Below are 18,076 nucleotides of genomic sequence, written 5' to 3' on the forward strand. Positions count from 1 at the left end.
AACAAAAGAAGTTGCTGACAGTAACTACTTCTAGGAAGTGGAGAGTGATGGGATAGGGCTGAGGTCAGGAAGACACATTTTGTTTCTTTTTGTCCTTTGCCTCCCTCTCTAATGTTTGACTTTTTTTTTTAAACCACGTGCTATGTTACTTCTATGGTAATAAATTAAAATAAGAAATTAAGAAGAAAATTTAACTGCAACTTTATACTTATTGCAACTTATTTGCATATCTTGAGCATACTTCTAATCAATTTTCATTTGGTTTTCTCATGAAAGTAGAATCTGGCTTCCTTTTAACTGCACTGTAGTGAACTCTGTGTTTTAATTTAATACTTTTAACTTCTTACATATTAAGATAAAATTTAGCCTTAAAGAAATATAAAGTCACTAAAAGCCTGATCTTTGGCAAGGCTCTTTGTCAATTCCTATGTTCGTTATCAAGTTCATGCCTTTGTTCTACAGTCTTTCAATTATTGAAATCAGGACACCTCATGACATTCCTAAGTGTTCCAATGACAATCACCCTGGAACAAACAGTTCAACCATTCTCTTTTTTTTTTTAGATAAACAATATGTTCATCTGTCAGAGACAAAAAGAAGAGGGAGATGATTCATGAAAGAGCATTATCAACTGTGAGAAACCTCTTGAAAAGTAACCATGTTATGCATAAGAAGGGAGTTACTGATGATTCATTCAGTATGACAAAAGAATATATAAACGTAGATATTTGGAGAGACAAAGAGTAGGTCAGGGACACATGTGACAGGGCAACCTGGATATGTTTATTGATTACTTACAAATGCATTCAGAAATCATGAAATAGAATATTAACAAATGTAGTCTGTGAACATGCTTGCAGGACTGAAGTCTTCCACTTGAAAAGAAAATGCTAACGAGCCAACAAGGGCCGCATAACCCGATCCTCGATATTTCTGTTCATCTGCAAATGTGTACATGAACAGCAAGATCAATATGTTCCGGCCCTTACTGTGAAGCATGTGGCTGCATAAATGAACACTGACTTATAATGCAGAATGAATGTCTCTATCCCCTCTCATCTGGCTGTACTGAGGCTGTGGAATATTTTTCTTCCTGTCACACTTAGGAAAAACAACATATTAACATCGCTTAACATGCCGACTGAGCGTGAGCCTGCCTCCTTTCCAAAGTCAAGTTGCTGAGTCATTCACCTGGAAACTCAGTCTAGATGGGGTTAATTAAACCCACCTGGAGCAAGAAACCTGACAAAGATGCTTATTTAGAGAGCATTTGCTCCCGGACGGGTAAACCAGGAAGAAAATTTATATTCTGGACGTTTCTAGAAGCAAGATTGGCATAGGAAAATGGTAGACTAGACTCATCGAGAAAAGAAAGATCAAAGTGAGAAAAGATAAGCTGCATTGAAAATCAGGGCAGATGCAGTCCAGTGGCATTTCAAACACAGTTAATAAGGCAATGTATTTGACCCTGGGGATTGGGCTGGGTAAAAGAAATGGGTAATAGGAAAACCAAAGCACATGTTCCTTAGAGTAAATGTATTATACATACAATATATATAAATGTATTCATTATACATAATGTATGTATTTATCATGTTGTTTTGCTTTTTCTTGAACTGTTACTAATTCACTTACTGAGCTTCTTTATACAAGAAAAAGCAAACAACGATTTTATCTTAGAAAATATAATAGTGTAAATATAGTTAAGGACATTTGGTTCACTATGTCACACTGAGTTCCTTTTACGAAGGTCAACAGAACAACTCTCATGCTTTATAGCAATTGCTTTGCTGTTCCAGAGCAATTGTGTCTTGATATTCTGAGCACTGAGTCATAGAATTAACTGTGGTCTGCTCTTTGCCTCGGTTGCTAAGATGCTCAGAGCCTCTTTTAACCCTGAAATATAAGTATATATACATATATATATATACACACCTACAGGGCCTTATGGTATTTGCTATCTAAGTGTCTGACAAGAGAAATGTTTCTTTTTCACATTATTAATCTGATGATGGTAATTAATTGTACTACAGCCACTCCCATAAGATCTACAACCATTTTAACACTACAGCTGAAGCTCATTACTAACACATTATTTGTATAGAAAGACCAACTCCATTCTTAGCAAAGTTAGAATATAATCTTGATTTTCTGGCAGTCTCAATTTCAAAGATGTTGATACCCCCCTCCACCATAACCACATTCATGCTCTGATAGTTTTAACATTTCAACAACTAAGTGTAATATCACATAAAAATAGGATATTCTTATTCAGTACATTCCAATGGATGGTTAGATTAATATGGTCAACACAAATAACATGTTGCATAGTGGGAAATGATCAGGAACCATCCTGGAGAAAAAGATATCAGACTCTAAATCAATACTTTTAAAAATTATTCAATGTTTCGATAATCTTACCTATGACTGTGGATGAGAGCGTTCAAAGCCAGACCATCAGACCAGCTGGTGGTGAAGTTAATGACATTAACCTGTGGATAATTACGAGTTGATTGTCGGACCCAGCTCAGGAGTATCTTTTCACTGTTGGTTTGTTGCAATCCAGCCATGATATTTTTCATTACATTTTTGACCTAGGTGTGGAAAGATATTTTCATAAGGAAATGCATGAACAAGAAGCACACAAACTTAAACCTGAATGTTCTAATCTTCAGTTAATAAATACTGGCTCAGTGGTGATGACGGATTTGCACTTATCAGGCAACCCTCCCATGATGAATGGGATTCATTTGCGAAATGCTTGGCCAGTTATGGGCACGGAGATCCACTCACTCCTAGATGACAGGGCAAAGGTCAGTTTTCTCCCTGCCTCAAGAAAGAAGAGGCAGCTAGTGCTCCTTGAACAAAAGAATCTTGGAAGGATCATTCTGGACAAAGTGCCTGTCATGAACAGGGGCACCAAATGCAGACAAAAACGACCGGGGCCTGGCAGGTTGGCCCTGTGGTGGTTTCCGTCTTAGCTGTTCCTCTGCCCACAGCATGAAATGCTTCTCTTGAGTGGGGGCGGGGGGGAGGGGAAGGTAACAAGGCTCTACGCACGTTGTCCCTTTGTACTTGTTTTTGGCAGAGAGGTTAAAGGGCTTCAGGTCCGTGAGACATACGTGGGGAGAAGGGGTGGAACATTCAAGATGCCCTCACGTGCAGAGCGGCGTGATAGTGCTAAGGCAAGGGGTGCCGTCCTGTGTGCTGGGCTCAGGAACGTCACCTCGGGGCTGTGAGGAGGCCCGCTCCGTCAGCAACTCCCACTGCTACCCTGAGAAGTCACAGACTCCCTCCCAACGCACGGCCCCCTGGCCCACCTCCGGAGTCACAGTCGGAATTCCCTACTTCCATTTTGTGGGCTGCGGTCACCTCTGCAGAGTCCCCTTGTTTGAGAAATTCGGCCACGTTGTGAAACATCAGGTAGAAGTCAAAGGCAAACAGCATGGTGGCAAAGAAAACGCCTGGGCTTTGTTTCCGAAGCCCCGTCCCATCAAGCGACAGCTGTGATGGAGATGGTGAAGGAGACTAAGGCCGCTGTGACGCCGCGTAGAAAGTCCATTCAGGGCCTACACAAGCCCTGCCACTTGTTCAGCAGGGTGGCAGCGGCAAGGAGAAAGCCAAGGGCCAGCAGGGACCCCAGCACGGGCGCCGTGAGGAAGACGGAAGCCGAAGCGGCCTGAGGGCGAGCTGAGGAGGGCGCGCGGCCAGAAGTGCAGCGGCGCAGGACTGGGAGGGGCTGCTGGGTCCTGGGGGGTGGGGTCTGGGGGCCACGTAGTAGCGTAAGTTGGGCCCCACCCACCGTCCCACCCCCGGCTCCCGGAAGGGAAGCGGAAACCGAGACTGCAAAAGGGGAAAAAGGCCAGGTTCGGTCTTATTTTCATGAAATGGTTTCTGGCCATTTGAGTCTGTCCTAGGCTGTGTGCAGGTGCAAATGCCACTCAGCAGGTTGTTGTATTTCCAACTGTCACTCTTCTAATTCAGCTGCCGCAGAAATCCATTTTCTGGGTTTCGAGAATGCAGTTGACACCTCATTATAGAACAGACCGTCTACATTTTCTATTAAAGGAATCATTACTAGGCTACTTCTTTAATATATCAGTCCCCTTATCACATACTTAAAGGAAGTATATAAGTAAATGTGATTGGTTTTGACCACCAAGGGCTTCCCTTTCGGGCAGTATAAGGTCCATATACTACCAACATTTGATCAGATGATGAATATTTATTGTGTATTCCAAATATCACATTTTATTTTGCTTCTTCATCCATGAGAAGTTAACAAATGCCTTCGGGGAAAATACATATTTTAACATCTCCAATGTTAGTAATCCTTTTATGAAAGATTCAATGCAAATTTTAGGATAGACTATTAAATCTAACATTAAAATACTTGAAAAGGATTTGAGATGATGTTTGTAAACGTGGGATTGATGTGAAGATGTGAAATCTTTGCATACATTTGTCACCATCCCTTGATAGCTAAATCTATTATTTAGGGGTGGATTATCCAGTTTTCTTAATTCTTTCCTGACCTGCTTATTTAGCCACTTACTTACTGAATAAATAGGTCAAATAGTTATGTAATTTTTCTCATCATAGTCTAAAGTTATAAAATATACAGCCTCCATGTACAGAGACTGCAGGATGTGTACTGTGTGTCCTGTGCTGAACCAGGGTTGGAATCGGCAGACACTGGCTCAGTGGTGTTGATGGATTTGCACTGATCAGGCAACCCTCCAATGATGAATGGGATTCATTTGTGAAATGCTTGGCCAGACTACCCTCTATGCACATAATGTTAAAGAACAACATGGTATTCGATCCAAAGCTCCTTTAGCATCATTACGTCACTAATTCAGCTTATCAGCCTCAGCCTCATTGCTGTTGCTTCTACCTGGGTGCAAATGTTGCTGAGAAAAAAATAATAATAAAGGGCAATGTGAGATAACAGTTCTTCTTTTCCTACAGAAAAGAGAGTTACCAAGAAATCTTTATTAAGGATCAACCTTCAGTCAAACACTGAGTGGCTCCCATGGGGAGTCCTTAAGCAGAAAAATTCCCCACCCTCAGGGCTCACTGTCCCTAAGACAGAAAGAATCAATATAAATAAATATGTGTGTGTGAATACAGCTATACATCTATTTCTTAAAGGAAAAAAATGAAATGTCTTTGAGCACTGATTTCAACAGGGCAAAGAAGGTGTGATGGACCTGGAGATGCACTACCAGGATTCTCCTTTAAGGAAGGGCTTGTTTCTCCAGCTGTCCTGAGGCAGACATCACCCATGAGTCCCCTCAGGAACTACTTGAGTTGCACAAGCATGTCACCTATGGTCACATCCCTCCTAGGGCAGCCCACCTTATTAACTGATGAAGGGAAATTGTATAAAGACTCAACTATTTCAGCCCCACTCACGACAACTCTAAAGGCGCATTCTAGCTCCCAGTTCTCCATGGAGTTCAAGAAGGCTTTTGGGTGTGCATCCATGAACAACCTGCCTGCCAAACTCAAGAGTCTGCTTCCCAGAATCCATCCTGTGAGTAAAAGGAGTTACAGAAGAGGGGTAGGACTGAAGAGAGGGAGGAATAGTCTTCTACAAGGGATGGATGGTAGTGTGTGAAAGACCAGAAGATCGAGACCTGTTTTGCCCAGAAGGCACTAGGTAGGCAGGAGGTTACAGTAAGGGCTTTCAGCAGCGCAAAATCCATCTTTCTCTTATCTGTTGTGCACATAATAAATAACATAAACATTCCAGTGTAAAGGAGCCCTGGAATTGAGTATTTCTTTTGAGGTAGCCAGCAAAGGTGGGGGTCTGACCTTGAGAGCACACCACTGTTAGTGATACCAAGCAAGGACCCTGTGGGGCTCCTGGGCACAAAAGCCTTTCTGTGTCCCCCATTTCTTGATTACAGGAAATAGGCTTCCTTCAGCCTCCATGACCTTCCTGAGTTCCAACGAGCAGATTCAAACAGTTGCTAATTAGGGAAGGGAGGGGATGCAGAGACAAGGGAGGAGCAGTCAAGAGAAACAGTAGTGCAGCCTTGGGGCAGTGTCCTGGTTCCCCCTCAAGGGATACACAATAACAATATCTTTGAGCTGTTTTGCAAATACTGAAACCTTCACCAGGTGGGAGAAGTTAACAGTGTGCTGCCCACAAGCACCTAGACCCCAGATGGGTTGGAACCAGGAGTTTGATGATGCTGACTCCCACTTACCTCACCACCAACCAATCAGAAGAACATCCACAAGCTGATCACACCCTCTTTGAACAATTACTATAAAACTCCTCACGACCCCCTCCTGGTTGGGATACACAGTTTTGAGGGCATTAGCCCGCTGTGGCCCCCTTTGCCTGGCAAAATAATAAAGATATTCTTTTCTACTTCACCCAAAACTCTGAGAATTAATTTGGTGTTGGGGTACAGAGGCCAGATTCAGCTTCATTAGCAGGATATGTTTTTATCTCCAGCTGGTTCCCAGAAGCGAGGTGACCCCCCCGCCCCCACTAAAAAGGATGGTTTGCACTTTAAAAGGAAGGAAGAAAGGGACACATAACACACATCGTCTACTTCACAATTTTGCTCAAAGCTGCTTACTCCTCGATACAGGCATTATTTTTCAGGCAAATCATTTCATTTAAGTAGAAACCAGAAAAACAGTGACAGGGGAAATGGGGTTGGCATTCCTGAGTTTCTGCAAGTTCAGAGAGAAGGCCTCCACAGCAATAGTAATAACATAGTATATGACACTGGAACCAAAGATTCACATCTTTCCATCTCTTCATGTCATTCTTAATCTCATAGATCTGGAAAGTACATTAGGTTGGCCAGTGTGTCCTTTAATCTTTACTGAGGCTCAAGGGCTTCTCTGACGATTTTATAAGAAGGCAAATACGCACTCTTGGTGAAAATATCTTCTGCGATTCACTGGGTTATGATGAGGAGTATCGAGCAGGAGCAACTTTTAAAAAGTGATTTAGTAGTTTTAGTAGAACAGGGCAGTGTGATAGAAGAGAGATAAGATAAAGAGGCAGAGGCTGGGAAGAGTCTACATCCTTGCAATCACAAGGATATGGTGATTGGAGGACACAGATGGAAAACAGAAAACTCTAAGAGAAGTCTCAGACCAGGAAAGACTGCAAAAGTATTCCTTCTGGTATTCCTGATGTGAAAGCCCTTCCACATGCTAATTAAAAAAATGAGCACACGCACAAGCAAATGAAGAAAATATCAGACAGGGTAGTTTTAAACTCTATCCTGCAGTGAATTGAGAGGCAATTGGAAAGGGTTTTGAGGAGATAAGAAAGGGTGAGATCATATGAGAGACAGTTTGGGTGATAAATACAATTAAAATAGCCTTTTGGGGCTCTGAGCACGCCTAAGTCCTCCTGCTGGCTTTGTCATGACTGCCATCTGCGCAACTCAAAGTGTTTTCTGCAAGCTGGGGTCTCTCCATGAACAATTTGTTACGAGGCCATAAGATAAATATCAATACAACAGTTGATAGTCCATTAGAAACTTCCATAGCAATTTTACAGAGTCCTATTTATGTCGGTTGAGTTTAATGATAAAAAAAAGAAGCTTTGGGGGCTTCCCTGGTGGCGCAGTGGTTGGGAGTCCGCCTGCCGGTGCGGGGGACACGGGTTCGTGCCCCGGTCCGGGAAGATCCCACATGCCGCAGAGCGGCTGGGCCCGTGAGCCTTGGCCGCTGAGCCTGCGCGTCCGGAGCCTGTGCTCCACAACGGGAGTGGCCATAACAGTGAGAGGCCCGCGTAGCACAAACAAAAAAAAAAAGAAGCTTGGGTTTTATGTGTCTATTTCATTTTTCTAATGCTTCAGTTTTATTGTAATTTACACACAATGGAAAAGGGGGAAAATACTGCTCCTTCCTCAAGACAGTTTGAGAAGTACTGAGCAACAGAAGGAAACCAGTTTGGTGGGGGGCCGTATGTTGCCTTGCGGGTTCTATTTGACACCATCGCTACATGAAAAAAGCCCAGAATTGAGAATCTTGGGCTCATTTGAGGCTCTTATGATCTATTTTCTGTTGTCAGCCGCTATGGTTGTTCTCTCTCTCTTCCCATAATGCTGTGAAATAGGACTGAGCCAGTTCAGAGTATTTACAATAAAAGATATGGGAGTCAGTTGGGAGAACAATATGGGTGTCAACTGGGAGGACAATATGGGTACTGAGTTCAGTAGGTATACCTCTGGTCTACATGCTGTCTGACTCCGAGAAGGACCAATCTACAATTCAAGTTAAAAGTCAACCCTACTAAAGGAAGTAGTGATACCTGCTACAATAGGAATGGACCTCAAGGATTATGTTCAGTGAAAGAAGACAGATATAAAAGAATATATACTGTATGAGTGCATTTGGTATGAAATGTCCAAAAAGGCAGACATATAGAGACAGAAAATAGATGAATGGTTGCCTAGGGTTGGGGGTGGGAGAGGACAGTGATGGTAAATGGACATGAGATTTATTTTTAGGGTGGAAATGTGGTAAAGTTAGATTGTTGTGATGATTGTACAATTCTGTAAATATCCTAAAATGTTTGACAGATGGGGGGAATTGTTTCTTCCTCAAAATAGTTTGAGAAGTGCTGGGCAACAGAACTAAACCAGTTTGGTATACTTTGAATTTTACACATAGAACAGGTAAATTTATGATATATAAATTATATCTCAAAAAAAGCTGTTATATAAAAAAGTAAGCTCTACCAGTAAAAAGAGCCGGCATCTCAATTACCCTCCAAATTCTTAAAATATGAGTGGGAAAAAAAAAGAGTTATTAGTATGATACGCCTCTAAGGAAAATGGTACACTGTACTGAGTGCTTTATGGATATTCTCTCATTTAATCCTGACAAGAAATATACGTGTTCATTATTTTTTTTCGCTTTTGATAGTGAGGGAATTATGGCCCAGAAAGGGATGACATTATATCTAATGTCACTAAGATGGTAAATGAGGAAGTCAAAACTTAAGCTCCTGTCGGTCTGACTAAAAAAATATATATCTTCACTAAACCGATGATCTGTGATCCATTTTGCAGAGGACCAGTAAATATAGGCATTCAGAAGACCCTGTGCTGAGGTGCTTCAGAAAAATGGCAATTTCCAAATCAGACTATGAAGTAAGTTTTTCTGTATAACACATATACAGATCATCATATCCCAATAATCTTTTATTGGCATTAGTTTACCTTGAGAATACACACGATTCACAAAGTCTTATTCATTTGATAGTGATTAACAGGAAAAATACCCCTCTTCTTACAAAACTATGCAGATTTACTTTTAGGTGAGTTACAAAAGACCTATTTGTGAAAAGTATTTTTATTACCCTATTGATGAGGTTTCTTTTTTTTTTTTTTGCCTCATCTGTACCCAGTGAAATAAAATTTAGAAAAATATTCCTGCAAATGTGCTAGAACCTGTTTTATAATCTGCTGATACTTCACATTGCAGATGACAATCATCCCAGTTTAAAAGGCAGCACTATGGAGATGGGCTTTGTATTGTTAGAGATATACATGTTTTGCAGATCAATGGTAAAAATGAAAGGAAGGATCAGCGACGTTACCTTCCCCCACCAAAAAAAAAAAATCATCAGGATTCTTACCTGCCAGTGGAGGATTATATTCCAAATCAAACCAAGAGTCAGTTTATGATTTCCATCTACTATGTCAGTGCTTCCAATATTCACTAAATCAACCTGTTAAAGATAAAGGGGAAACATTTGAAGGAAGAAGACAAAACGTCTGTTTGAAAAGAAAACAAAATGCAAAGGTAATTGCATTTATCTATTTCCAGAGCCTAAGCAGCATTATAGCTTTCTAAAAATAATCTAAAAATGAAACAAACTGCATTTGTAACTGAACTTTCTGTAACAAACAAGTGTCCCCAAACACATTTACAGAGATAGGAAATGAGTGTACTTTTAGTGTATAAATAAATTACTGCAGATTAAAGAGTCCAATAAGAGTATCTCCAAATAAAATATATAACAATGATAACTCATAAAGGATGCCTAAAATTAAAAAGTGCTTCCTAGGACATAATTGAAACTCAAAAATAGAAATTTCATCAATCCTTTTATCTAGCTCAGAGGAGTGCTATTGTAATTAGGGGTGACTGCATTTGACTAAAATGTCCTTGCTTTAGAAATACATGTTAGAACTCTACTAAACAATGGAGCTAATGGCCAGCTCTCTTTTCTCTATCTAGGACTGGGTTTGGGAATTAAAATCTGGCAGGGTTTTATTTTTTCAAGACAAATCCCGTCTCCTGTCCTTCTTGCTCCTAACGTTTTTAGGTGGAGTCAGGTTACACATACACATCAGGCAAATGAGCACATGAAAAGATATTCAACATTACAAGCCATTAGGGAAATGCAAATTATACACATAAAGAGTTAACACTACATACTTATCATAATGGAAAAAGTTTAAAAAATAGTGACAATATCAAATGCTGATGAGGATATAGAGAAATTGGGTCACTCATGCTTTGCTGGTGGAAATGTAAATAGTACAGCAACTCTGGAAAACATTTCCAGCAGTTTCTTACAAAATCGAACATGTGCTTGCCATACAATCCAGCAATTGGGCTCTTAGGCATTTATTCTAAAGCAATAAAAAACTTCTGTTTATACAAAATCCTATACTTAAGTGTTAATACTAGCTTTATTTGTAACAGCCAAGAACTGGGAACAACCCAGATGCCATACAAAGGTGAATGGGTAAACATATTGGTACATCCATACCGTGGACTACCACTCTGCAATGAAAAGGAACATCTATTGATACATGCAGCAACTTGGGTGAATCTCATGGGCATTATGCTGAGTGAAAAAAACAAAGCCAATCACAGAGGGTTACATACAGTATGATTCTATTTATGTAACAGCTTTGAAAAGACAAAATTACAGAAATGGAGAATAGAGTCGCAGTTGCCAGAGGTTAGGAACTGAGGTGGGGTGGGAAGGGCAGGTGGATGTGTTTATGAAAGGGTAGCACAAGGGATACTTGTGATGACGGATCTGTTCTGCACTTGACTCTGATGGTGGATACACAAATGAACGCATGTGATAATGTTGTAAAGAACTAAAAACACGTGGCCACACACACACAAAAGTACAAGTAAAACTTGGGAAACATAAATACTACTGGTAGATTGTATCAATGTTGATGTCCATGGTAATATTATACTATAATTTTAATGTATGTTACCATTGGGGTAGAGCTGGGTTAAGGGTACACATGATCTTTCTGTATTATTGCTTATAACTACATGTGAATTTACAATTATCTCAAAGAAAAAGGTTAACTTTAAAAATGAGTATCCAGGGATACTTTAAAAAGAGAGAATATCACAATAAAGCAAATATGCAACTTCAGATTAAGGTCTATACAATGGGGGTGAAACTGTCAAAGCAAGGGTTGAGGGCTGAGAATTCAGATTTCTCTCCCTACTTACTACCCCTAGGCTCACTGATTCCTTTGGTTGACTTTTCTTTTGGCTGTCTCCAGGACTCTGCCATTTTGTCTTGTCCTGAGGGTATTGACCTGAGAGAGTTTCCCATTTATCCTCCTCTAGATAGCTTCACTAAATAGCTGACATTCATTTTGGTTAAACCTTTCATTCTCTCAGGCTCTAAACCTTTACTGAACTAAGTCTCACTTGGATCTTTCCCTCTTGTCTCTTCCTCCAGTAAGATGGGTTTACCATTTTCTCACTCAATGCTAAAATCTATTCCTTATCATTCATCTTAATTTTCTAAATCCTATTAATTATAACTTTTAAAACTATGAAGCTATGTGGGAAATCCAGGTGAAAATAATAAAAAGGCTACTCTTCAGTTTCATCGCCAAATGACTCCCAATTACTCCCCACGTAAACTTATTTGTAGGTTCAATGGATAATCTAATACTTAAATTTATTTTTATATCACAACTATATACAAATTTTTGGTGGATTGGATTAAAACAAATAATTGATACAGAAAAATGTAGAATCACTGAAATAAGGATAAAAGATCTAGATACAAGTCCATAGTTTAATTCCACACATAATTTATAGTAGAGGGTATTACTAAGCTATGCAATAGATTACATGTGAGGATGGTACCACATGGACATTACAGAGAAGTCAGCCTGAAGTAAATGGACAGCATATAAATGGACATTTAAGTAAGGCTGTATTGAAGAGTGGATGAGCAGAAGTCCTGAAAGCTGGTTAAGGTGAAAGACCTTGATTTTCTTGGGTATAGGAAAGTCAAGGTGATACTGCCATTGTAACACATTACACGTCTGCTTATTTCTACAATGCAGATGCTTCTCATTGGACAGCTGAATTTTAGTAGTACCCCATGCAAATTTTTCCTAATTCAGTGCTGAAGTAAATATCAGAATTTCAAATTACTGGGCATTCACATAGATTTTTTTCCTATACATGCAAACAATAATTTGCCATGATACCTTCATTTTAATTATACAAAGTAGATACAACAAGTTTCTAGAATTTAGATCCCAGGGGAGATTAATAACTCCTGAACAAGAAAGCACCATCATCTACATTTCATCTGGGGATTCCTCATGTGGCAGTAGAGGGGAGGAGTTCTCCATGTGGAAAAGATGCTATAAATTTAAGAATTGATTTACTGATTAATTCATTCAACAAATTCATATGTCAGGCACTGATATACTTAGAACACAAAAGGGAAAAATACTCCTGCTTTCTGGAACTTAATTATAGTGACTGAGAATCAGACCATATATTTTTGAAGATTCAATTATTTAAATAAAGAACATGTGATTTTTAGAAAATAGATATACTTGAAGAATCACTACTGGTAGTTAAGTTTAGACTTGCCATAGGGATCATCCTGGGGAGACTAAGAGCAAGCAGCAGGCACTTAGATACCAGCTGCCCCTATCCACTCTCATAAGCTTGTTCTCTGTGTGAGCAGGGAGATGATTCCTCCATTTATTTATCCCCATAAAATCCCTTTTAAAATCCAATCTATATTATACCAGGGACTGTGCTCAGGCCTGATAAAGAAGACTAAGGTAGAACCCCTAATGTCAAAAAGCTCACAGGCTAACAGCAGGTCACAAAATAAAGTTAATTAAAATTAGGTAGGATCCAAAAATTCCGCTTCTAGGTATATATCCAAAAGAATTGAAAGCAGAGACTCAAACAGATATTTATACATCAATGTTCACGGCTATTCACAATAGCCTAAAGGTGGAAATGATCCAAATATCCATTGACAGATGAATAGATAAAGAGGACATGGTGTATATATACAATGGAGTATTCTTCAATATTAAAAAGAAAGGAAATTCTGATACATGCTACAACATCAGTGAACCTTGAAAACATTATGCTAAGTGAAATTAGCCAGCCATAAAATGAAAAATATTATATGATTCTACTTATGTGAGATACCTAAAATAGTCAAATTTATAGAGAAAGAACGTAGAATAGAGGTTACCGGGAGCTAAGAGAGAGGTGATTACAGAGTTTTTTTAAACAGGTAAGAGGTTCAGTTTGGGATAGTGAAGACGTTCTGGAGATGGATAGTGGTGATGGTTGCATACATAGGGGAATGTATAATACTAATGCCACTCAATTGTACACTTAAAAATGGTTAAAATGGTACACCAATTTTTAAAAATGTTTAAAGTGGTAATGTATATGATATGTACATTTTACCACAATAAAAATAAATAATAAAAAGAAGCCACTGGCGCATGCATACACACACACACACACACACACACACACACACACACACGCCTTAGACAATATCTAAAGGAATGTGCATGGTTGTGTTCCAATAAAACTTATTTATAACCACTGGAAAAAATTAGGTAGGCAACTGTGTCTCATGGATGCCCAGTAGAGAAAAAGAAATTTTTGTGACAGTGTAAGCAAAACAAAGAGGAAATATTCAGTGTTGACCGAATCTGTAAAGAAGGAATATAAAACTGGAACAAATAAAGGGGGGTGTGTGTGTGGAAGGCATGCGAAGAAGACACATGTGACTAAGGATATGGGGAGGCAAGCGTAAAAGATATTACATGGTTGGGAATTAGAAGTGTTGTACTCAGGGACAAGGTGGCATGTGTGAAGTTGTTAAACAATCTGGGGCAGGATTATGAAGAGTCTTAAAAAATCTCAAGGAATGCAAGGAACAAGTTAGGGCACTATGAGGTAGAAAAATAATAATACCAGAGAAGTTGAACATATCTTGGCTAATTCTTATGGGCGTTGAGAAAAAACTAGCTGAGATTCATTATAAATGTCTCTAACTAGTACAAGGACACTTACATTTTTGTCAGGGACAACAAACCTTTTCACAATTCTCAACTCTAAGAAATGTGCATTTTATAGTAATATACCACATCTTTAATTACAACTTTACAAGTGATACAGTGATAACCATTTGACGATTTCTTTTGTCAACCTTCAATAAACAATAAGAGCATAGTATTAAATCTTAGTTTTACAGGGCTATTCTGTAGACAGTTACAATAATGCAATCCAATTTATGTAACTTTCTGTTGATTTGCAATTATATTTTGTTAGTTCACTTTTTTTATTGCCAATGTTACTCACTATACCATCCTATCCAGTAGGCCAGTTTTGTTGGTGGTGCTTGCCATAGGGCGCAATGAGTAAATAGCTTGGCTTTTAAGTGGTATTTCACTCATATATTCTCAACTGTGTGTGCCTTAGAGGGTAACTCTTATCACACTGCAATTATTACCAATCATCATTCCTTTCTAAAGGTTCATATTTGATCAAGTCGTGTTGTCATAGGTGGGTATTTTGTCATCCTGTAGTTGGGTTGTAAGAAACACAACTATCCCCATTTTTTGAGTGGTAAACTATATGTTAATCTTTGTACTGTTTTCTATGTCTGTGTATATGTACATATGTATGTGTGTATATATTTCATTTTTGTTCTTTTTATAAATATTGTATTTCTTTATATATAAGACCACACAAATATTATTTTACACAAATGCATGAATGAGATCTTACACATGCCTCTCTCCTATTTTTCTTGAGACAAGTTTTATTTTCCATTTTGCTTGCCCCACTTTCTTCCCAACTTCTTTCCTAATCTGACCTAAAAAACTCCCTATTCATATAATCAGTGTATGTGTGAGTGTGCATGTGTGATATCCTATAAACACAAATTTGTGAGGTTTTATAGTCTACAGAAAATGGCATATTATTCAGGTTCTATTGAATATTTCTTTTACCAAACAATAATCCCTTTTATTTGTTCATTTTCATGGCTAATCCATCTGACTCTCAATTTTCGTATGCTTGGTGTTGTTAATAATGCCCCATATCTCACCATGTAGCTATGAATTATATATTTTTTTAAATCATTACTAGCTTTTCTCAAATAATCATCACCATGCCGCACAATTGCTTCTCTGTTTTCTTTTACGTAGTTTTTTCCTAATATATGCTCTGGAATTATATCTTCCAAGGATTATCAATCTAATTTCCAAATAACTATGAAAAGGGAAAATTAAAATTAAAATATGTTAATATCTATGTTAAATGAATAATTATGTGTCTGTCTAGTAAGCAAAACAAAACCCATTTATATGACATATGCTAATAAATGGATTCTGTGTGTGTGTGGGGGGGGGTGTAACAAGCACAAAATAACAGGAAATTCAATCTTGAGGTCACTGAGGAGGCCCAAAGTTATGTTTCCCTGTTTTGCAGAATGAAAGCATCTGACACCAAATGAATAGGTGTGAAAATTGATATTATGTGTGAAAATTAAACAGCATGCATTGAATTTTTGCAGAAAAAGTTCACCTCCACATGAAGACTGGCTTTAGCAGTTCCTGCAAACAGGCCTAAGACTCTACTCAGAAAGTAACATTAGATTCTGGCTCAGAGTTTTGCAGTGTTATCTGTGGAAGATGCTTTACTCAAACATAATTCTGGAATATATAGAAAATTCTCACCATTTGCTTTTTTTTTTTTTTTTTTTTTTTGGCCACACCACAGCACACAGGATCTTAGTTCCCGGACCAGGGATCGATCCCAGGCCCCCTGCAGTGGAAGCGTGTGGAGTCCTAACCACTGGACCACCACGGAATTCCCTCACCATTAATGGAACCTTACTGTGGCTCCAGCAGAATATTTAAATGTGAACTCATAGGAGAAAATCCCTTGGGTTAGGATGAGCTGGCTGTAAAAAAATGCACCTAGGAAACTTAAGGAATTGGCTTTTGGAATACAGTAGTCTATTGTTATCCTTTTTATAGGTGTGAGAACACAAATTGAAGGGACTTCCTATTCTGTCCCCACATTAGTAGCTAGACTAAAATATCTGATTTTGTACAAAAATTTATATTTAGTAAATCTATGATTAATATATAAGTATTCCAGAGAGCACTGCTCCTTCCTGGTGTTCTACCTACTAAATGAGTTTACTAACCACTGGGCATGAGGAACAATTCTTTTCCTTTGCTTACTCAAGAGAATAATGTTTGTTTTATCTGAGGTTTTGTTTTATCCCCAGTTCCTTCAAGGCTTGGATGCAATCTAGCATTGTCAGTAATATTTTCTACAAGCTAAATTTAGATAGCCCACGGTGGTTATATTGAAAGGATTTATACATATAATACTGATATATGTAAGATTTAAGAATACTTAGGAAAACCATAAGATTTAAAACGAACCTGAAATGTAATGGTTTAGTGAAAGGAGATTACTGACCTAGACAAGTTTATATTATTTTTGATTAGCTTTACAGGAGGAAGGATAGCAGAATGAGTTCATCAGACATAAACTTGCACACAGTGACTTTGGAATGAGGAACATTTGACATTTAAAAAATTGCAATAACCAGGTCAAATAATGAAAATGGAACTTCTCAGGGTAAAACAGAAGGTAAAAGATAAGAAAAAAGATAAATAAATTCAAGGGAGTGATATTCCTGTGATATATCTGACAAGGTTCTAAGGAATAAATCTCTTACAAATTTTTCCATGCTTTTGAAATTTTTGGTGGTGGCAGGGAGATGGATAAACTTTTCCAGTTTTAGTTTGTAAATAATTTAAGCATTTGCATTCCTAACGTGGATGTTGTAGAAAGTTATGTCTCATTCAATAAAGGAACCATCATCTTTCCAATAAATGATTTTCTTGTCTTTTTAGACAACCACTGAGAAGGACATTTCATAACTACAGGGACTAATGAAAACACATCTTGTATCATTCAGCCAGTTGATATTACGTTAGGGCTAGGAGGTTCCTCATATGTTTCAAAGGATGTGGTTCTTCCAGATCACTTCAGATTTCAAGATTTATCCTAAGGAGGAGTCACTTTTGTTCCTTAATATGCAGAATACAATCTGAGCTTTTATTTTCATTAGGCATGGGGTAAGGGATAAGGGTAAGCAGTCTTTGTACTTATCAGTCTTGGTATGTGTGTTTAAATAACCAAAAAATGCTGCAGATTAAATCTTATAAAATAACTTCACATAGAATGTAAGATTATAAAAGGAACCATGAAATATCATCTTTAAAAATTTGAGTGGATTTCCTTAACCAGAATCTTAAACAATAACTAACATTTAGGGAAAAACCATGCATTGGGATTTATCAAATAAACAGCCCTCCTGATAGACCTCATGCAGATACTTCTACCTTCTATATATTTGGTTCTTTCAGATCCATACATTTCTTTCTCATAAACTGTTTATAATAGAGAATCTCTTTCCAACACTCAAGACCAATAGGATTTGCTTTTTAAATGTGCTAAGTGCCTTTTATAAAACATCTGCCATCATGGAGTCAAGCTAAAGAGACTTCTCCATATTCAAGAGAAATTCCTCAAGTATTTATATAATCCTTCCAAATATAATGCATTTAAAAGATCAAAAATTTAGAAAAAGCAAAGGTGTTTCACTACCCTGCAGCATGTGCTTTTATACTGTGTTTAAGATTCATATAAAATTTTAAGACTTATGGGCATAAATCATACCCACTTTTGCCATTGAAAGATGCATGTATTGAATCTT

General features: G+C 38.2%; 1 protein-coding gene across 2 annotated transcripts in view; it reads right to left on the reverse strand.

Moving 5' to 3' along the window:
* Positions 1-18,076, reverse strand: part of DMD (dystrophin) — a 2,064,872-nt gene that overhangs the window by 1,671,853 nt on the left and 374,943 nt on the right. For both annotated transcript variants that reach the window (XM_082609524.1, XM_082609523.1), the window contains exons 5-6: positions 9,629-9,721; positions 2,422-2,594 (exon numbers count right to left, since the gene is read on the reverse strand). In XM_082609524.1, the coding sequence (XP_082465650.1) occupies positions 2,422-2,594; positions 9,629-9,721 (266 nt within the window). The remainder of the gene's footprint in view (positions 1-2,421; positions 2,595-9,628; positions 9,722-18,076) is intronic.

Source organism: Mesoplodon mirus (genome assembly GCF_964341445.2).
Source record: "Mesoplodon mirus genome assembly, chromosome: X".
In the NCBI taxonomy this organism is placed as follows: Eukaryota; Metazoa; Chordata; class Mammalia; order Artiodactyla; family Ziphiidae; genus Mesoplodon; species Mesoplodon mirus.